Raw genomic sequence first — 22,342 nt, 5'->3', positions numbered from 1 at the left:
TCCTTGCAAAGTAGCAGGAGACCTGCAAGGGTGAACACTGGGACATGCAAACTTGTTATGCTCCGCTGACTTGGAACAGCATTGATCAGTTTGTGCTAGCTGCAGATCTGGTGAGGAAACTTTAAGTACAGCAGATTGATTGCTACCAGGGGACAAATTCCCCATAGCAGGTTGGATTCAAGCACTGAAGTACTGACATATTGATCTGTTTATGTCGATTTATTAGTAATAATCCTGTACCCCAATTTCTTTTCTGCAGTTATACAAATAAAAAAAAGCATGCTATTGCTAGCTTAACTGATTTCTTTCAGAGGATATATAGAGAACACACCTCTATGTAAAGCCCCATATTGTGAGCATATGCTGCAATCTATAGTAGACAGGAAAATAAAAGTGATCACAGGCAAGCATGTTATCATGCAAGCAGCTCCAACATGCTGGCTCACAGCAGTTAGTTTGAGCTCCATCTACAAATCTTTCTTGCCTTGGAGATGGTCCCACGTAGTATCAAGAGTTTAAATGAGCTCCCTAGGTGGGAAGAGTTGGGGTGGGATATTATCCCATTATCTCTGTGCTCTGCTTAAGAGCAACAGACTCATCCAGGTGCCTTGTTTGGTGCACTTTTTCTTTGGTTTTCCCTAATTACTTGTTGAATTTCATTTATGTGAATATCTGATTGAAAAAATTGCTTACTTGTTAAGTGCAAAAAAAATGCTGTGATGGCTTAATTTGGTTTCTCCCCCTTGCTCCAGACCTGTTACGCCCCTCGTTTATTGGCATCATGCTGTAACCAACTGAGCTAAACTCAGTTGTTCCAGAGCTCTCCAGCTGTGCAGAAGGTGGGAGAGATAGAGATGCTGGCTCTTTACCCATCGCAGTCTGAGGCCAATATGATAATTTAAATGGAAATCTTTGTTTTAAGCCAAGCAATGAGTGGTTGAAAAAGTGGAGTGCATCTACTTCAGGGATTAACCTGCAGCATAATTTGGATAGTGGGGCTGCTGGGGTGTTAAATCATTCCCACATGAACTGCCACCATTCAGCTGGAAGCAGCCCCAGGCACACACCATGCATCAGGTCCAAGTGGTGCACATTTGTATCACTTTATTTGAAACTAATGAAATAGCTAGAAACATTTATTGCATATAAATTATATATGAGCACCCATCATACAAATAAACTCTTTCCAGTCTCAGCTTTCCATTTCCTCCTCAATCAGAAAGTCTGTTATATTTGGGACAGATTCAGGAGTCTCTGCTGGTTCTCATCCCCTGGGCCTGTTTAGATTAACTTGCGAGGTGAGCTACTCTCCATATCTCTACAAAACCCATACCCGCCTTTACAGCATGAACCTATTTTAATGTATGAAGTGGCAGGGGAAGAAGTTTCTCTCCAGCTCTTGTCCAGACTTAACCATCTTTCACTTGGAAAATCTGGCAGATTCTCCATAGGCTGAAATGAAATGAAATAATAGTGAAAACCATAAGTAATCTGACACTTGTAATTACCGGCCTACCAGCTCCTTATTGACCTCAGACAGAATAAGGAAATAGCACATACTAGGATCATTTAAAAATAAGGGAAAAGTTCTAGTTAACACTAAATCTTGTGTGTTTATGGAAAAGAATCTATAAAACTGCTTGGGAACTTTTGGAGATATAAGTTATAGATTTGGGTTATGGATTTAGCTGACAAATGTAAAAGCTGCTGAAGTAATAGCTCTCCAGCAAGGAAATTGATACAGTCTTACACTGTGTTTTGATTTTTAAAATACTGGAATGATACCAAATTAACACATTTGGTAGTAATCAGACTGAGAATTGATTAGATAGCAAGTGACAAAATACTAAAGTTGATACAAGCATGTAAGGGGGGTTTTAGAAACAGTCCGGTGGTGAGTTACTCAACCCAACCTACACTTTTGATCGGGCAGCACTGTTTGTGGAAGAAGTGATTCTGGTGGAGGACTGACTCACAGCAGAGCAGCAGTTGAGTGTGAACTCCCAGTGCAGTCAGAAAGGCTAATTCCATTTTCTGATGTATAAGCAGGGAATGAGGAACAGGTGTAATGAGATTATATTGCAGGAGATTATATTGTGTCTGCTAATTCCATGGAGGTGATTACTGGTGTGAAAGAATTCCCAGTTTTGACAGCTATGATTCAATGAAGAAGGGAATAAGTTGGAAAGGCTTCCTGGCAGAGCTTTAAGGCCTGTTAAGGAGTTGGAAGACATTTTATGAGAGAGAAGCATTTAGGACCAATATGATCAAAGCTTTAGCATACCTATGTAGCCTTGCAATTTTGTTCCTCCAATTGTCACACTGCCTAACAATGGCACAAAAAACCCCAAAAAACAGTCTAGAGATGATAATTTGATAATGGAGAAAGGAGTTAAATACTTCAGTGGTTTACTTAGGGTGCTGGCAGCTTTCCAACCATTGGTAGTTTTTTAATGAAGATGGGATGTTTAACAAAACAACGATGATTAATGTGACAGAGTTCTTTGTCCTGTGATCATCTGGAAAGCAGAGTGGTCTGGAAATTAGTCTACTGCAATAGACACTGCTATCAGATGGTACCAGCCTGCAATGCTTTTGCTACAACCACTCCCAAAATTATGGTCTGTAGCTATACTCCTTGCATTTTACATTGTTTTACTTCATTTGGAGGCTTGGTTTCCTCAGCTGAGGAAGCCCCTGTTTCTAGGTCCAACAATGACTTAGGACCTTTCTGCTATGGGATCTCTGTCTTGGATTGCTCCTGGCAAACAGCCTCCCCCGGCTGTGTTTGTGTGCTTTGGAAAAATGCCTGAAGTGAGTGAACTCGGTGCCTGTGTTCTGTGAGTGGGGTTCAGCATCACCACCCACCCCACTGTGGGGGGGACAAATCTGGGAAAGCATGGGCAGGACTGAGGCTACATGTTCCAGCTGAAGGATTCTGAGCAGGAGGATTTGAGCAAGATCCACCCATTTCAGCCGCCAGTAACATGTCCTGAAAATGTGGGATAACAAGGAGAGGCAATAGACCTCAAGGATACAATGAAATCCTTAACTGAGCTTCCACCTCCATGTCTTTTGGGCAGCAATGGTGGGAGAAGTTACCTGGGGTGGTCATGGATTTATGTGGCCAGAGAGCCTCAAGGAGCTCACACCTGAGTCCAGTGATGCAGAAGGCTGGTACCTCATTTCCCCCCTCCCGGATGGTCCTGTACTGCTCTAGGGTGTTTGACTCAGATGTAAGGGAGTGGTTTGCTTTACAGTTATAAAAGACTGCAGCTGCTTAAATCTGACCTAAATACCTTCCAGATTATGCAGCCCGATGCTTTGTTCGAAAACCTAGAAGGTCGCTTTTTGCTGGGTCTTCTTCCCTCAAATGGAGCAAGGGCATGGACTGGCAGTAAGTGAGAACTCGTGCTCTGCGGCGGCCGTGGGGGAAAGCCGCGGCAGCAGAGGGTGTTGCGCCCTGGCATGAAGGCTCACGGCCCGCGGTGCGCGGCTGGCTCTGGCTGCCCTCGCTCCATCCATCCCCCGGGACACGCAGCGCCTCCGGGCACGGCAGCGCGGCCGCTCCGTGCCGGGGCTGGCAGCCCGCAAGGCGCGGCAGCCGGCTCCCCGCAGCCGCGCTGGGTCACGGCGCTCTGGGCAGCCCCTGTACCTTCGCTTTCCTGGAAAGCAGTTTCTCTTCTTTACTGAGAAGAGCTCTGCTCTGGTAGAGGAAGGAGGGGCCTTGCCACCGCTCCATGCAAAGGGGCCGCTACTTGTGCTAATTTTTCTTACAAACTAAAGCAACCTCTGCTCGCTCTAAACCACACTGGAGGTGTTTGTTCGTTTTTGTTTGTTTTTGGGTTGTTTTGTTGTTGTTGTTGTTTTTTGTTGTTGTTTTTCCTAGAGGGAGCAGAGGAACAGGGCTGGGGGTTTTTTGCATCTTGGTTTAGTCCTCCTGGATTTCTCTTTCTGTGGTGTTGGGTTTTTTTCCTTCTTCTTAATGCTTTGCTGTTAGCACTCCTAAAAGGAGACTTTTAGCAAGTTAAGAGAGACCATCTCAAAGGGGGGAGGAAAGACCCAAAGGGGAAAACTACCTAAGACTGAATGCAGTCAAACTTTGTATTATTTGCAGGTTGGACTTACACATCAGGAGATGGTGGCAGTCATTTCCTACTCACCCCACAAGCATCCTTCCATCTGTACAAAATCTCATGGCCTGCCTGCATCACCTCTCATCCCAGGGTACTCCGGGCTCCCCCTTGCTTTCTTCTCTCCCTTTCCTAGCCACTTAACCAGCTGGCAGGAAGCCCCCAGCTTATGTCTGGGCCACTGGGCCAGCTACATTGTCAGGGCGGTTTCATATCCTACTCACATCCCATCCAGAAAGTCAGTGTCCACACCAGCGGACACAGCATGTTTGGGTCTGGGTAGGGGCCCAGTAAGGCACTGAGATCCTAAATAACTGGTCACCTGTGATCTGGAATGGGTGTTCCAGCCCCAGCTGAGCTTCCACACACAGGTCTACTAAGCTGAAGGGCAAGTCAGTAGTGGGAAATCTACTGTGTTCACTTATCTTCCCTCCTCTCTGCCTTCCATGTTCTTCTCCTTTGTTTTTTTGGTATCTTTTTTCCTTTCTTCTGCAGATTTTCAGTGTTTCATTATCTCCAGTTCTTTTCCCTCATCATGTTATCCTCTCCCTTCCTCTGAGCCAATGTCTTCCTTTTGCTTTCCCAGAAAACTGTCTTTATTCAGTAGTTTGCAATGACCTGCCCCGAAACACCATGCTTTTTCCCTCCCAAACTGACAGGAGTAAATAGGCAGATTGTGGCTCCTTCTACCTTGTGCAAACTGTGAGGAATCTGCATGCTGAGAAGGACTGAAGCTGTTAGGGTGTTACTGGTTCTGGGGTGCTGGATATCAACATCTTGGGATTTACCAAAGACTTGGAGGTTGCTGAAGAACAAGCAGAGAAACACCACAAAGTAGAACTATCATCCAAAGGCAGAATGAACTCAGACCCACAGCTCTCAGCAGCAGGACTTCAGACAAAACTCTCTGCAAATGGTTCATTCTGTCAGCAGCTCTATCAATTGATGTTTCACATTTAATGTGGTTTAAAGTTTTAGTATCAGGGACAGTGAGGGTGTATGTATCCGTAGGCAGGGGAAAAAAATGAGGGGTAGGATAAAACTTGTAAGTCCTAATAACAAATCCTGGTACCTTCTTGGGAGCTATTCCTTCTTGTTATGCTGTCATCAGCACCCTGGGCATCTCAAAAACTGTCTTTAGCATGGATCCATTAGCTTTCTTCAGAGATGCAGCAGTGGGAGGTGTTAAAATTAGCCTGCCTATATTTTCACTGTCATTACACAAAGCCTTTCAGGTGTGTATCCTTGCACTGAAAGCAGTTGGGGAAAAAAACCCCTTCAATCCAGTGGTGAGAGCATGGGAAGTCTCTTGGTTCTAGGGAATTTGCTCGTATTCTTTTTTCCTCAAGAAAACTCACCTAAAGACAGGATTTGTTTTTCATGTTAAACATATCCAGACTTGGTTTCAGGCTCACAGGAAAGAAATGCAGCACTAGCTAAGCCTGTGCATGATGTGGTTGCCTTCTCCTCCTTCATGTCACAGAACACAAGCTATTTCAGCATCCTTGTGTTTTCCACCTATAATGAAGGTACCTCAGAGGTACCTTGATCCTGAACGCATTTTGGACCCTGTGGGTCAAATCTGAGCTTTGGAAAGCTGTGGTCAGTAGTGCCATTGTGACATGTCTCACTGGCTTTTATGGCTGAAGGTGATTGCTGCAATACACTTCAGCTGTAACTGCTGCCAGGTCACAGTTTCAAGTGGATGAGAGAAATATGAGCAAGACCCACAGACAATCTTGGAGCAGTGAGGCTGGATGGTAACTTTTCACAGGCAAAGATGAAAAAGAAGAAAAGGTAGAATTAGACCAGGCCATTTAACATTAAGGCAAGGTGGCTGGAAGAGTCTATGAAGTCACCCAATAAATGTTATAAATATCCACAGAAGAAAAGAGACTCCCTACTAGGCGACTGTAAAGAAAACCACAGGATATTTTTGAAGCTGACATCCAAAAGTACAAAGAAAAGTGTGACAAGCCTACTTAAAAACCAAAAATGGAACAGATGAGCACTTCATCCCTGCTGTGATTTAGAGTTCCAGCGGCAGGTCCTCCCACTGAAGCCTCTCTGAAAAAGAATGAAGTGCTTTGCCCAGATTCTTATGAAAGTTCAGAAATTCTTCTGTGGTCAGCAACATCTTCATGCTTGGTTGAAAGAAAAAACAAGAACTGATGTCTCAACATTCAGCGGAGCTTCTGGCAAAGCTGAGGATCAGATTCAGTGGTGTGTTTCTGACTGCTTTATGCTCCTTAGCAATGTCAAGCAGCTGTAAAGCTTTTAGTCCGCTGCTCAAGCTGGAATTACAGCTGCTTTGCACTGGTACAGAGCAGCCAGAGCACGTCTGCGTTTGGGGTTTGTATAGAGCTTTTTCAACAGGGCAATCCACCTGGTATGCACACACCAGGTAATGTTCAAAGCATCTAGAGAAAGTATAGAGATGAGTGAGAGCTCTGATAACATGATCAAATCACAGCTTCATTACAGGCTAGGCCTTTAAACTGTGAGGTTTGTACTGAATTCCAAAGTTTATTTTTTCTTCTAATACATCTTTTCTCTTTGAGCAGTAATATGCTTACAGTATACACCATGCAGTGCGCTATGTATATTTCATATCATAACGTTTCTCTGCATTTGTAATTTTTTACATGATTTCCAGTATTTTAATTTGACCCACCAAGGCAAGAGCGTGCGTTTTGGGGCACGATCCTTAAGTGCGTATTACCCTGCCACACACGCTGTGCTTCCAGGGTGCCCGGTGTCCTTCTGAGAGCTCCTGCAGTGTCCGAGAGGTGCTGGGAGAATTCTGGCAGGGAAGGTCGGGGCAGGGTCTCTGATTTCCGCTGGTGTAAAGAGCCCCCTACGTCCCCCCCGTCTCGGCCCTGGACCCCTTCCCCGGCGCTTGGAGCCCCGATGCCCCAGCCCCGATGCCGCAGGGCAGCTGAGGGTGCCTGGGAGGAGGGGCAGAGCCCCGGACCGGCCGCCCCCTCCCCGGGCGACACGTGGCTCCGGCGGGTCCCGGGGCTGGCGGATGCTGCGGTGCCGTCCCGGTGGAGTTCCCTCTGCCAGTCTGCGGCGGAGGGGCTTTCACAGCATCTTTTTTTTTTTTTTTTTCCTCTCTCTCCCCACTATCCGTCCAAGTTTGCTTTTTAAAAAATCCAAACTTTTTCTTCTTTACTTTTTTGTTCCCCTTGCAAGAGCCACGCCGTGGAAAGACGGAGTAGTGGAGGAGGGAGAAACCCCTCCCCTTCCCCTCCTCCGTGGCTCCTTCCTCGGAAAAGAAACATTTGGGGGGTTTCCTCCCCTCCTACCCTTCCCCTCCCTTCTGTGCCGCTCCGCTCCCCGGAGCCGAAGCCGCCGCCGCGGCGCCCGAGGAGGGCCCGGCGGGGCAGCCGCGCCGCCCCCGGTAAGCCGCGCACCGGCCCCTTGCTGAGCGGAGGGGCCGGGAGGGGATGCGGGGAGCGGGGCCGCCTCCGTTTGGCTTCGGGGCGGGAGAGCGGCGGGGGCCGGGCCGGGCAGCGCCGCCGTCTCTCCGGCACTGAGCGCTCGCTCGCACCGGAGGCAGCGCCGCCCGCCCGTGGCCCCGGAGGTGCCGAGAGTAAGTTGTGCTGCGTTAACTGGAAACGGCCTTTCTGGGGGGGCGGGCTGCGAGGAGTCTGTCTGTCCGTCTGCCTGTCTGCTCCGATCCCTCCTTGGCTTGCAAGTCTCCGCTGATTTGGCTCCTGGAGGGGTTGGGACCGTCGTTGGGTGGAAAGAAGGAGGGTGTTGGGGCTTGGGGGGCTTTTCCGAGGAGTCGGGGGAGATTTGGGGTGCTGGCATCTCACTGCCGGCCTTGAAGGGAGCCATGTGCTGTACTGGGTTGGTGGCGAGGTGCTGGGAGTAGCCTGGGAGGCTCCATGGGGACTGTCCTGCTGTCAAGGTGTTCTTCACAGCGTCAGGGCAGGGGATGCTTCTTTTAAAGTGAAACCTGCAAATTATGTAATGTCTTAGATGGGTCTGTAGGGAAGCAGCCGCACAGGTCTGGGTAACTTGGTCTTCATACCACTTCTTCCCTTTCACATAAAGCCCTGGAGGAGCGGTGCTCAGGGTGTTACACTTTGCTGGATAAGGGAGCTGCCTGCCAGAAGTGAAGGAGTTACAGGGAAGTGGGGTGACTGAACCAGGGGTGTACATGCCCGTTTGGGGTTGCCTTGAAAGGCGGAGAAACTCGCCATCCTCCAGACCTGGCACAGTCAGAACGCAGCCTCACACCTGTCGTTTCTCAGAAGATAAGTGCTGCACGCCCATGAAAAGCCTCATCGCAAAGGTTATCGCTAAATCCTCCTTTATGCAATCTGAGTCATGGTGCTCACAGTCATGCAGGATCCGCTACTCACTTTTTCCCACAAATACACATGCTGTTACTGAGAATTTTGGAATGGTTACCATGTAAAACCTCAGTTCATGCTACTCTTAGGTTTCTTTTTTTCCCTTTTTTAAAAATTTAGTTTAAATGTGTATTACTTCTTGCTTAGTAGAAGCTTGGAAACAGGATCTGGATGAATCCCAGAGGTATCTGAGAGGAACTCAAGAATGTTAAGTTAATGTCCCTGGCTTTTTTCTTCTCCTGCATGGTGAAGAAGGGGGATGTGGGTTGACCATTGTTCTGGAAAGTTGAGGGTAAAGAGTATTGTTAGCAAGCTGCTATTTAGGACTATGTGGTCCAGACAGTGCCATTTACTAGTTCTACTCCTTGCAGCTCTCAGAGAATTTAAATTAAAAACCCAGTCACATGTTGACCACACTCAACTCTGTAAAATGGGGTGGAATCAGAAATAACTAGTTTCCTGATGTTTCATTCTCTATTTACTGTGTCCTTAAGAAGGTATACAAGCATATCTTCTTTCTCCAAACAATTGCAACTGCAATTCAGATGCTGTGTGAATGTCAAATGGCCCATTCAGTCACAGCAGGGCAATGGTCATGTGCTTTAAAATCATGAAGTTTGTGAGACTGAGGCTGTATTATCACATAATGTTGCTCAAGTTACGGCAACTAAATGTGGCCAGTCGCTGCAGATGAAGCCAAGCTTTGTTTCTGTGTTCATGAGTGATTCTGCTGGGTATGTGATTTAAAACATAGTTGTTGAAGTAAGGATTCTTGCTCCTTCCAGAGGGGAAGGCTCTTGGGCACAAGCCCGCAGGATTACTGGGATGCCAACCTCCCACACAGGTTCCCATCTTTTCCTGAGTTAAACTGGGATCTGGGCCTTTGTTATTTCTGTACTCCTTGTTAACCTTCTGTATGTTGCATGTCCTTTCATAACCTGCCTTGCTTATTAGTACTTACTTAAATGTAGTGGGGTTGAGTGGCAACACAGGGATTTTCTGTAAGATTGTGTTGGAATGCACAGGTAAACTGTGCTAGGGTCCCCAGAAATGGACATAGAGGCTGAGCTTCTTCAGATCTTCCCAGGTGTGTGCCTCTGTCCCCACTGTGCCTGCTCAGAGAGGGCCAAATTCAGTTTCCAGATGACAGCTTCAAACATGCAAACAGTGCCTCTTACCCTCCTCAGTCCAGCTGGGATTTCTGTGAAGTTGGTGGTCGGTTTGCGCAAGGATAGAACTGGGGTTGGGTGGTGTAAATTCTTAATTGCTGTCACTAATACTGTGGTTGCATTGCTGAGAAACAAAGGAGAAAATGTGCCTTTAGAGCTGTGTTTTTTCCCTTCTCTGTCCCCACTGGAAATGTTTTGCTCTTTTCTCCTAGTGTTTCCCTGCAGCTCCTTGCCACCCGTCTGTCCCCTTGCCACCTACAGGCTTTTCTGTCCTGATTTCTCCAGCCTTGGTTTGGTCAGCAGTAAAGAGATAGTGACAATACTTAAATATGACATCATTTGGGTCGGGTTGATACTGTGGTTAGATTAATAAAAGCTGTGGGGAGGTGGTGTGTTCCTGAGCTGTTATTCCAGGCCACTGCAGACCTCAGCTAGTGGTGCTTGCCAAAAGCGCACAAGATGGGAGAGGAGGGCACATGCATCTCTGTAACTTAAAATGTGGATGGTGTAAGAGCTGAGTAAACCATACAGGGATGATATCTTTTTAGAGAGTGAAGGTGTTAAGCATGTATGTCATTAGGAGGCATATTTATTTAAAATAATGCAATTAAATGTTTTTAATCCTTGATTAAGTAGAGGCAGAAGGCAGGTATGATAGCAACCCTTTTTATCCTGTCAGTCTACTTCATTACAACCTCCTCTTCTGGTTTGCATTTGTGCATATCCTGCATCCTTCTGCCTCAGTAAGGTATTTCTTAGCTCACCATTTTGCTGAAATCAGTCTCAACCTTTAAAAAATAAAAAAGTGCAGTGCTGTTTCATGTAGCACGATTTGGTAATTTTGTGTTAATGACTGATCAAAATGATGACTTGAATTCTTCTTCCCCCTTGCCCCTCACCAAATGCAAAGTTTCAAGTTAAGATTTAGAAGTGAGAGGTGTAGAAAATCCTGCTTTTTAAACTTCTGGAAATCAATGCTTGTATGTCAATATCAATGTATTTAATAGTATAAAAATGTAAATTCAGTTTTAGTAGAATGGCTAAATGGTGGTTTGTGTTGTCTTTGGAGACTTCAGAGCTGCCCCTTATTTTCATCCTCTTCAGTGGAGAAATGAAAAGGCCTGTGTGCACTTCACAGGAAATGAATGTCTGATACAGGCTTGCAGGCTGCGTGTTTCCAAGAACCACTCTCAAGGTATTTTGATAATGCACATTCTCTCTGCCTTCTCCCTTCCTGCTCCTCCTGCACTTTGTGTGCTTCTGCTTGTTTGCAAACACATGCAAAGTTGAGGGGAAGAATCGAACGGTGACGCTATTAAGTTTGCAGATGGGCTCCTTTGCTTATAGCTTTATACTGGAGCAGTGGTTGACAAAATTGGGTTAAACTGGAAGCATTCAGTTGCCTTTGTTGCAGAAGGCTTTTGTCCTTCCCCTCACTCCCTGCAAATGCTGAAGAAAAAATTTGACTTCGGATTGTGACTTGTGCAACAAGGGAGTTTTTTGTGTGTATGTGATTCTGCAGTTCAGAAACAGTTTGGATCTAGTTTCATACTTCCTCAGTAGCAAAGTTTATTTGGAAACTTAGGCTAAAGTTAAGAATATTGCTATGACTTTTAGCAGTTGGAAAATGCCAGAGATCTGCAGTCTGAACTTTGTAGCTAGGCTTCTGCACATCCTGCTGAAGATGCCTTGCTGAATCTAAGGGTGTTCAGTGTAAGTTTGCCTCAGTTGGCACACTAGTGGTGATGAGCACAGGTTTGATTGTGCAGGAGTGGTTTATTTATGCTTTTTGACAGACCAGCAGCATTGTTCTTTATCCATATTTTAGTTCTTCCTTGTTTTCTGGTGAGATTTTGTGGTGTGGAAGGAGGGAAGTCAGAGCTGTAGAAACATTTGCTGCTTTAGTAGTAAACACTTGAAACCTACTGTTTGTGTACAGTGCACGCTGATATTCAAGTCAGCACATCGAAAGAAAAGGTGCTGTTCTTTTTAGTCATTAAAGAATGAGAAAAACATGGACAGAGCTATTTTAACTCTGCAGTAGGTCCATAGCTGATTCTTCATATTGATTTCTTATACCCTTTTTTACTACTTCAGTTTTGCACAAAGGGCATTTATGCCTTGTGCTGGGCTTCTCTTAGTGTTATGTTAGGTTTAAATGGTTGAGAGGTGTCTTTAAAAAGTGTTGATAAAAAACCCAGCCCTTTGCTGCTGGATTCCTCTGCCTAAGGTCTGCTAAAGCATGACATGACAGAAACAAAGCAAAGACATTTGAGAGAGAAGAGAAATGAGATTCCTCAGATCAGTTCTCTCACTTTCCCCACTCTATATGATTGGAGTTTTTCCTTTTATGAGTTTTAAAATTAGTTACTTTTCAATCTTGGTCACCTTTGAACTTCCTCTCATCTGGTTTTCTGAAAAAATACAAAAAGAATGTCCTCATTGTACTGTATCTTTCTCTGGCATCCTCTTGTATATATACCTGCTCTCTAAACTGAGCATGAAATTTCTCCAGTCTCTCTCTGTACAGTGATGTGTTGCTTCTTCTTACCCATCTTTAGGCCTATCCTCTTAGTTTCAGCTCTGTATGTTTCTATTTCAGGTGACTAGAACGGACTGTATTCTCTCAGGTAGTGACATTAGTGGTATGTTCCCACCCATCCATTTTGCACCCTCCCACTCCCACTTGCTTCTTGGTTTTTAAATGACTGTTTTTACATTTGGAGCTGGAGCTTTCCTTAATGAACCCTCAGCACTGTTACTCGGCTCATTGGTCAGCTGCACCACTTAATTTATTGCTCTTGAAAAGGCAGACCCAGCTGGTTTTCCTACAGGCCTGCGTACATTTGCATGTGTCAGGACAGAGTCTTGCCTGACCTCCTGCTGCTTTCCTGCTGATGAATTTTGAATGACCTCTGACTTTTCTGTCCTGCAGAGAGTGATTTTGTCACTCTTTACCCTGGGAAGGAGATGGAGAGGGCTTGCTACGTTTTGAGTTGGCTGCCTAGATTTAAGTAACATGAGGCTGTAAGCTGCCTGCTGGGGGGCAAGGTTAGGCCTTGGGGGTTTGAGGTGTTGTGAGTAGTGAGAGCTTGAAGACAGGGAGAGGCAATTCTAGGAAGACGCCTGGGTCAACATGTGAGTTTGCACAGTCAGGGGGAGGAGCTGCTTGCATAAGAGATTGGGGAGCCTTTGGGCTGCTTGTACCCACCAGCCTGTTGAGGTGTGAGGTGGGATGCTCTGCAAAGTGGGCTCAGTCGAACCAGGGGGAAGATGCAGTGGGTGGGAGGGTGGCAGAGAAGTGACTAGATGTGCAGGGGCTGAAATGCCTTGGTTTCTTCCAGCCACCCCTCTTCTACCTCCCATTCACCCTGTGGCATGACTGCTCCACATCTTCTGCCCATCTGCTGTACAGGTCCTGGCGTGCTGCTGGCTCTTTAGCTCATGTACTGTGTCTCACTTTTTGGCTTGCTTTGGGAAGCACAAAGTGTGTCCTGTCATCTGTTGCTTCTTCAGGTGCCATCTGCCTGGTGGAGAACTCTGCCTGGGGGTTGGCTCTCCCCCACACCAGGTAGCCTTGTGCTGCTCTTGCCCTAGCAACATATGTCAAAAAAAGTTCCTTCCAGTACTTGCAGTCCTCTGGCAATTGCTAGTGCAGCTGATTTGATTGAGAGAACACCTCTCTTTGTATCTTGATCACTCATTTCCAATTAAAAATCTTTGGGTACAGTCCACCATACCCAGCTGGCTTTCTGCTTTAATGTCACTTTTCCCCATCTCTTCTGATTGAACACCCTCTTTTCTCCTTTCAGGTTAATCAGCATTAAATACTGGGGAATCTCCTCAACATCCTGTGCAAGAAAAAATACCTGCTTGCTTGTGTCTCTTTTCTGCAGTGTCCCTGTCCCCACTAGCTGGTATCCCACTCAACTAAATGATTCCCCAGAGGGTTTCTGTTTCTGATAAACTGAAAATGCCATATGTTTTCTGGGTTTTGTTTCGTTTATCTTGGCCACCTACTGTCCCAGTTTCATGACAGGCATCCTCATATAAATTTGTTCCCTACCGTCAATAATTTATATTCCTTTGTATTGGCTCCTCCAGGATTATTTTTTCATCTTCTGAAGGATTATTGAGGTTACAGAGAGATTTGAATAGGGACTGTGGTTTTGTAGTGTGTGTGTTTGATGTCTCTGATCCACTGCAGAAGCCCTTGCAAGCTGTTGCACCTACAGCTGTTACCTGCGGAGTGACCTGTGTTGTCCCCCAAGCCTGTCCTCTGTGCTGTCATTTGTGGGAGGTCTGCATGCTCCGTCACTTAAGATTTCCTAAATAACCTTTCATGACTTTTTTTTTTTTTTTTTTAATTTTATTCTTTTTACTTTGGACTCTCAGGACTAGTTTCTTTATTTTGTGTGTTGGAAATCCCCCACTATAAAACTTAGTGTTGTGGTGTGTCTGTGCTTTCTGACCCTTGCCCTTTCCTCTGAAGGCACAGTAACTGGTGCTGCGTAATGGCCCCTCACATCGTTTGAAGCTGGTCCTTCTGAAGAGTCAAGGCAGGGTGTTTCCCTTGTCCCCCTGTGCTCATGTTGGTTAATCATCTGGGACTCCTCTAGCAGCATAGTTCTGGTAAGGATACTGAACCAGTTTTAGCTGCAGACACTGCTCATTTCTCAGAGTTAGCTGCTTCTTTGAATTCTTTTCCTGCTCAATGTGATGGTTTTGATAAAAAGCCATGATCCTCACAGGGACCACTGATGGCCTTTGTGTCTCAGGATTTACTCATTTCCTCTAACAGAGTTCTGGAACAAAGTCAGTTTAGTACAGAGAGGCAGAGGAAGCGTACCTGTGCTGCTGGTCTGGGGGTGAGGGGAGCTGGTAATGCTGAGGAGCCATCATGGGTTGGAGGCAGCCCTGGGCATTGCTGCCCCCTTCCCACTGATCCCCCTCTCCACAGAGAGGTGGAACAGAGTATTTCATGTAGGGAGACGTGAGGGACTGCTGTTATCTTGGCTTCTTTCTTCTTCCTCCTTGTGCCTTCTCCCTGTCTCCTTGTTTCTGCCCCCAAACTGGGGAGAGCTCCAGCCACCTTTCCAGAGGGGCTGCTTCCTGAGCCGGAGTGTGGTGTGGGGGATCCACAAGGCAGCAGCACAGACTCTGTGTTCCCTGGCCAAGCACAGGGCTGAGGTTTTGTGTAGCTGTGCAGCACTGACACTCACAGGAATGGCTGCTCGCTGTGAAACTGCAAAGGTCAGGAGCAGCACGACTGGGCTTCTCTCACTTACCAAAAATGCTGTTGGCCAGAGGCAAGCAACAACTCTCTTTGCTTAAGCCATAGCAGGATAGGCTCAGCTGCAGCTTTGGAACTTAGTAGTAATTCCTCCTGATTTTTTATTTTTTTCCCTTCTTGTTTCCCCAGTTACAGGAGAAGGCAGAAATAATTCAGTCTCCAGTAGAAGATGTCTTTGGCAGAAGTTAGATGGTAGTTTTACTTGCTATGGAATAAGTTGTAGTTGCTTGTGGCTACTGCAGAGCAGCCTCTGAGTTCAGGGAAGTGATGAGGCTTCTCTGTTATTCTGAAATGGCAGGATTACAGTTTCACACTGGGCTCTTTTATTTGAAAGTATTTCTGAAAGGGGATAGTATTTCCAAGGTTTGGGGAGGGGACCCTAAAAATGTATGTCTGTCTTCTAGCTTCTTTAATTAGCCCTGTAAAGACAATTAGTTTTTCCTTTAAACTGCCACCTTGTTGGGTTTTTCTTAACGTGTGTCAGGGAGAAACCAAAGTGCTTGCAGGCTTCCCTACCTTGAAGGGTATTTGGCACACATTACACTGTCTTGTTGATTTTCTTGGAGTAAAAACCTTTTTGCCCCTGTCAGCAAAGTGCTATATTAATTCAGAAAAGACATGTCATAGAAAAATATGTTAAGAAGTACCAAACATTAATATCAGATTCATGCAAAGTTATTTGTGGGTTTTGAGGTATGTTCTCCAGACCCAAAATGTTGGGAGGTGTTTGATAAGACAAGTCTTCTTGCAAGGTGTCCAGCTGCTGATTCCCAGAGCCTGCATGCAGGATCTTCCTGCCCTGTCTCTACAGGGCAAAGTAGGAACTGCCATTTCCAGTAAGAACACACAGGGTGTGTGTGCTGCCTCAGCTTATTTTATTAAATATTGCATCCTTGGATGCTGGTTGTATAGGGAAATGCAGTTCTGGTCTGGGGTATGTATGTGTGGTGTGGTTTGGGTTTTTTCCCACATATTCTCTCAAGTGTCAGACCTAATGGCAGCCTCACATCAAACTGCCATGGCATAAAAGATAGAGGGAACTGCAATGTCTCCAAGGCCTGCTTTGTGCTGGAGAAATTGGCTGTGGTCAACATTGGTCCTCTTGGCTGAGCTGGGCCACATTCCTCCTCTAACCACAGCTCCCTCTGTTCTCTTTGGCACGTCTGTCTGTGCATCTCCTTTCTCTTCCCTCTCTGTGATCCCTTTCTGGATCAGCCCAAGTCACCTTGGCTGTGGCAGGGTGTTCCTACCAGGGGTCTTTGGTGTGACCACGCATCATGGCAGTGACGGCGCGATTCAAACCAATGCCAGTGTGTGGCAGGCGGTGGCGGCCTGGGAACCAGGCTGGCCTACCATTAAAACCCAGTGCTGCATGCTTGGCTTTTACCAGGGAGGTTTCTTCCAGCCCTTTGCTCAAGCTTTCCTTTGAAACATCCTTCCCAGCCACAAATCAGTAGGCAGTGCATTTCTGTGGGATGCAGACGTGCAAGCAAGAGATGTCTGTTCCAGCTCTGCTGCCTGGAGTAGGGATGCTGTGGTGAGGGCTTGCAGGGTGCCTTAGGGAGAGCTTTTCCTAATTATCCCAGTCTCCATCTAACTGCTCTGGGAACTGCAGGGTTGATATCTGGGAGATGTCAAAGCCAAATGGAGTGGTAATGGGAAAGTGTAATCATGGGATCGACTGTGATTTTTTTGCTATCTGCAAGTCAGTGTAGCTTGTGGGCTGTGTGCCCAGTATGAACTGGGCTGGGAAAGATGCAGAGAAGTCATTACATGGGTACCAGTGAAGCTGTGCAGGGACTGCCTCTGAAAGGCATGCAGAAAGCTGGGATTATTTTTTCAGCTTGCTGAATGGATCCACTGACAGACATATGATTCCACATGTGGTGGTCTGCTGCTCCACCAGGTCAGTGGGTTTACTTTTCCATCTGTGAGGTGAGAAGGAAAAGTCTTGAGAGCTGGGGAAGCAGGGCAGAAGAGTGTGGGCCAGAACGTTTTGGGTCACAATTAGGATAACTCAGCAGTGAATGGATACCTTTGTGGTGTCAAATCAGATACTCTAGATGTTGTGTTTTGTATTAAGCACAAGTTAGGACTTTGCTGTTCTGAATCTTTAGGTTTATTCCTGTTGCCATTATCTCTTAACATTTGGTTTTATGGTTCCTGATTCCGGAAGGCAATGGCAACTTTATGGTCTTTACATTTGTCCTTGGGCCACCTGTGAGCTGCCTGGACCTAATCAGCTCATGGCTTTGTAAGTAGCAATAGTAATAACAGCAATAATCTGCTGTCTCTGTTGCTATCTGAAGTGCTGTATACATGTTTCTACAGTAACACAGATCAAAGAGATAAAGACAAATAACCTGTCCCCAGATTTGTTGTATTTTAGATCCACATTACAGCAAAGTGATGGGCTTAGTCACCTGCTTGATGGACGTCTCTTTCTTTTCAAAGGATGGATTTTCTCTTAAGTAAAGTCGGGAAAAAACTGGGAAGTGCTGCATCAGAACTTTTGAATTTGGACCACTTCCAGTCCTGACATCCAGAAGCTCATCCCTATGGGTGGCAAAGACAAAGAGGTAAGCTTTTTCAAGTATCCTGGAAGAACAGAGCGAGGATGCATTATAGCTGAGTACTTGAGGCTGATGTTGAACATGCCAGATTTGTCAAGCCCCAGGCTGCAGGGTTGGCTTGGCTGACACCACACGCTGTGTACAGTCCCCTGGTTTACCAGAATTGTCTCCTTATATAAAATACGCTGCCTTGCCTGGGCTGTAAGTGTGGAGGAAAGCAGAATGCCCTGTGTCAAGAGCACTTATTTTGAAAAGCTCTTGAACTTGAACTAAATCAGAAAGTCTGAGGAAACTTATCCAGCCTTTTAATTAGCAGGATGCCAGCTTTTTAGGGTATGTTGCTTTGGCTGCAAGCATTGTTCTGACTTGCAGTAGGGAGGTAGTAACTTGTTTGGGTGTTGGGGTTTTTGGGGTTTTTTTGGAGGGGAGAAGAGGGAATGCAAATCATAGTGTGACAAGTCAGCAGAACTAATTATGCATGTGTGTTTTATTACACCCCTGGCTTGGTTTATTCCTAATCCTGGGTCTGCATGTCCTCCTTGATGTGGGAGGCCATGTATGCCTAGGACCTGTTGACCCATTAAAAGTGAACCTTAAAGATGGTATTAAGAAGCATTTCTAGGGCTAATATTACTGTAACTAATGCTGTGCTGCAGGCCAGGCACTTATCTCTTGGAAATGGGTCACTGAAGCTAAACAAATTCCCCCCATCTGAGGTTCTGACCTACATGTTGATTTCAAACCAAGTGAACAAATTGTCAAGGTGCTATTTTTGCATTTACTTTGAATTTGAAATGACAGTCTCAGTTCTCAGTCAGTCAGATTTCTAGTAGCAGTGGATTTTTCTTAAAGGACTTGGGTGAATGACTCAAGGTTGAAAACTGGGACAAACCGGTTTGGGGTTTTTTTCTGTCAAATAGCATCTGCAGCCTTATACAAATTATATATTTGTTGTTATTTTTAAAACCAGCTTGGAAATGAAAGACAGCTGTCTGCTTCTGTTTTCACGCTTGAATTAAATTTCCAACCTTGACCTGTGAAATTGGCAGTTTCCATTTGGACCCAAGAGAAGTTGCTGTTTAGGAAAGTTCTTTATCACTCCTTTTGAAGCTGTAGCCACAGCCCTGGAGGCACCTGGCATATAACCTTTGTTTTCTATAAGAGCTAATGTCAGAGGGCCTTATAGCTTCCTCACCCAGCAGAGAGGAGAGGGACAGAGATGCTGCAACTCCTTGTGGTGCCTTCTGTGCTGAGTTTTTGGTGGTGATAGATGGTCCTTGTTGCTGTAGTGGTGACTGTGTCTGTTTGCATCCTGCTCATTAAATCGTCCTCACCTAAGATTTATTCTGACTTGCTGAATGGTCTGAGCAGCTTTCAACTGCTGCCTTTTTTTTTTTTTTTTTTTCTTTAGTGGAAAAGAGAAAAACCCAACTTGATTAACTCCTTCCTACCCCTCCCACCTTTCTCTAAGCATGGAATTTCCCTCCTGCTATGAAACTACCTAGAGGGCAGGATCAACCAACAGCATTCAGAACTGTACCAGGGACATTAGTGACTTCTGGACTGCAAATCATAGGGCTATAAGCTGGATAAGCTTCCCAGGCTGCTCTTGGAAAGGATGCTTATGGCTCCATATATGAAACGTGCCTGGCAGCTACATTATTGGTATTACTGTTGTGTATTGAGAGAGATGTTAGACTAGAAAAGATGTCTGCAGTAAGGCATTGCCAGGCACATGCCTGCTCTCCGTAACTACTGTGCCTGTGTGAAGGAAAGTTGTTTGTCCTCTCCCAGGGTGCAGAGTGTGCATGGCCACCAAGCTGGCACCAGCACCAAAAGGAATGTGAATAACTGGCAAAGGGTGTGAGATAGAGGACCCTTTCAAGGAGCTAAGTTTAACATAAAGTTGTCCCTGCAGTGCAAGCCCAGCACAGGTCCCTGTGCATTCCCTGGGGGGCTGTCTGCCTGATACAAGCCCTGATGCTCTGGCAAGTCTGTGGTGGGGGGAGACTGCTGGAGATGAAGTGTGTCTCTTCCTCTGCTGCAGGCTGTGCCAGCACTCTGTTCTGCTCCAAGCATGGCTGTGCTGTGAGTGAGTATGACTGGGTTAATGGAGTATGTCAAGGGAGCGAGGGCAGCATTTGGCAGTGAGCTACTGACTTGTCAGGCCTGGGGAAGTGGTATGTTACAGATCAGCTTCTCACACAGAATGAGCCTCTGGCTTAGGGCTGTGGTTTTTTTGTTTGTGCCTATACAGACACACACATTTAGAATATGTATTTTTTTTATATATATAATTGAAGTGACTTGGATGGCTGATGGCAACACTGGGTTCAGAAATTTGCATTTCTGAAAACAGCCTGGTGATAACATAAGGTGCAGGAGATGAGCAGGGTCACGACAGTACATTAGAGGATGGTGACTGGGAGAGGGCAGCATTGTCTGCAGGCAGAGGGTGTTGCCCTTCTGGAAGAAACCGAAGTTAAGAGTCTGGAAGGGCATCAGCAATGTCTGGTACCAGTGTTAAGTGAACTCATTCATGGTAGTCTCAGTCTTGAAGTTGACGTAGCATTTCTTGAAGGGCTCTTGATCTGAGACCTTTGTTTTCTCCTGACATAATGAAACAAGCATGTCTTGGGATAAGGGAGTGGTTCCTGGGATTTGGTGAGAAAGGCTCATACCTGTCTTCTGCTTTTACCAAGTCGTGTTGTCAATGTTTTTGTTGAAGAAATGGTTGGAGAAGTGTGAGAAACCTTTCTACCTTTCACTGAATGACAAAGTAAATTATACTTTCCTGCTTTTCCTGCTTTAGGAAATATTTCCCTTTTAATTTGTGGTGTCATTTCACCTTTCCAATCTCAAGGCCACTGTGAAGAGTCCCAAACATCCAATAGAGGGAAATCTTGAAATGCTGAGATCTGCTGGGTTCAAACTAGCTTGCTGGAGGGTGTGCAGGAGCCCCTGGCTGTGAATCACAGAAACCCAATGGATGCAGAGCTCTGTAAAGTGCCACGTTGTGCTGGTGGGGACCCACTGGAGCCCTTTCCACAGATATAACCTTGGTTGTCCCCACAGTTGGGGTTGGTGACATGCAATAGCTCTTTGGTACTCTCTTTGGTACTCTGCTGGTCTTTCTCCCTTGGGAAGTTTCTTGCCCAGGTTGAAGAAGGTATTGGGTTTGCCTCACTCTCCTTCTGTCCCGCAGGCTGGATGCAAAGGAGGAAGCATGGTAAAGGCAGCATCTTTCCAGGATTCATGGGCTCTTTGAGAGATGATCAGAGGGAGGCCAGATGATCTGCACAACACACACACCACTGTTTCTCGTCTGCAAAGGCAGCATCGCAGCGTTCTCCCCAGCCCCGCGCCACCCGGCTTGCCCGATCGTTTCCGGATGTTTCGCAGCTGCGAGTGGGAAGTCCTGGAACGATCCCTCAATATCCTCCAGGCCAGTGACTTCTACTGGGGCCCCCTGTCTGTGGGGGAGGCTCACGCCAAGCTCCAGCGGGAGCCTGTAGGCACCTACTTGGTGCGGGACAGCTCGCAGGGGAACTGCTTGTTCAGCCTGAGCGTGCGGATGCCCACGGGCCCCGTCAGCCTTCGAATCTCTTTTCAGGAGGGCTATTTCCGCCTTAAGAACTGGTTTGCAGACTGTGTGGTCCGGCTGCTGGAGCTGGTGGTGGCGGGGACCCGGAACAACCCCTTGCACTTTGATGAGATGGGGGGAACTCCCCTGGTCTTCTCTGAGCCCTTGTGCCGGAGCCGCCGGACAGTGCCCACGCTGCGAGAATTGTGCTGCCGGAGCCTCCCTGCTGGTGCCGTGACGGAGGGCAGAGCAGGGCTAGGGGGCTCCCTGGGGATGTGTCTGAGGAACGAGGTGTTCTCACCCCTGGGCAGAAAGGGAGGGTCAGAGGGGAGTGTTGGCCCCAGCCCCTCTCTGTCCTGGGCTGGGAGATGATGCCATGCATATGGGAGATGAAGCGAGATGCCTCTTTTATGGCTGTGCTGGTGGGAAATGTGCCACACCAGTGAGGCGGGACTGGCTGCTGGGAGAGGAAGGGGGAGGGCAGAGGGACTAGAGCTTGAACCCAGTGGCTGTTGACAGATGTGTCCTCATACATACACAGTGAGCATGACTTTCCCCAGACATGCCTGGGGTAAAGCCAGACTCGAAGAGCAGGCATTTCCACTGCCACCACGTCTTGCTCTTTGCTCCATTTATAACTTAAAAGCTTCAGAAAAAGGTGAATTGCCTGTCCTCCCAGGTCAGCCCTATGTTCTCTTCAACCCCTAAGTGCTTGAGCTCATTTCTGCCTCAAAATTACCCTTGTGGAGTGCAGCTGAGTCCAGTCCCACAGCAGTGCAGCTTGGACATCGATGGGCGTGACCCTTGTGCTGACCCACCGAGCTGTGGTGGAGCAAGAGCACATTTTACTTCTTGCAGCACAAATGTGATGCCTGTTACTTCAGAGGCCGGTGTTGTGCACAAAGTGAAACCATTGCAGCCGTGTATGATACATGCAGCTTCACTGGCTTTTGCATTGCTTCATTTGATTGGATTTTTGAGACTGAAGATGGGTTATGCTGTACTTAAGGGCATGGCATTCCTGCAGAGATAACCCTGATCTGGAGAGTTGTATCTGCCCTGGGAGGGTGTGAAGAGATGACATCCTGCACCCTTTCTTAAGCTCATCTGATAGTGTGCTGCTGCCATCTGTCGAGCATCAGAAGATATTTTGGTTTTGCCTCTGAAAAGGCAAGGAATTTTTTATATAAAACTTCTGAAATTTTAATAAAATTTTTATATTGGTTT

The 22,342-nt window shown here is 46.5% G+C and overlaps 1 protein-coding gene across 2 annotated transcripts; it reads left to right on the top strand.

Moving 5' to 3' along the window:
- Window positions 1-7,261: 7,261 nt before the first annotated feature.
- Window positions 7,262-22,342, top strand: LOC131572969 (suppressor of cytokine signaling 1-like). 2 transcript variants are annotated; one of them, XM_058826439.1, is made up of 3 exons: window positions 7,262-7,536; window positions 17,414-17,538; window positions 20,738-22,342. In XM_058826439.1, exon 3 carries the CDS (start codon window positions 20,804-20,806, stop codon window positions 21,485-21,487), a length of 684 nt encoding a protein of 227 aa, XP_058682422.1. In that variant the 5' UTR covers window positions 7,262-7,536; window positions 17,414-17,538; window positions 20,738-20,803; the 3' UTR covers window positions 21,488-22,342. The 2 variants fall into 2 exon arrangements, with proteins under 2 accessions (XP_058682422.1, XP_058682423.1); XM_058826440.1 differs by lacking the exon at window positions 7,262-7,536 and adding an exon at window positions 7,681-7,728.

The sequence above is a fragment of the Poecile atricapillus genome, chromosome Z (assembly GCF_030490865.1).
Source record: "Poecile atricapillus isolate bPoeAtr1 chromosome Z, bPoeAtr1.hap1, whole genome shotgun sequence".
NCBI classification, from domain to species: Eukaryota; Metazoa; Chordata; class Aves; order Passeriformes; family Paridae; genus Poecile; species Poecile atricapillus.
This window is presented reverse-complemented; position numbering and strand designations above follow the sequence as displayed.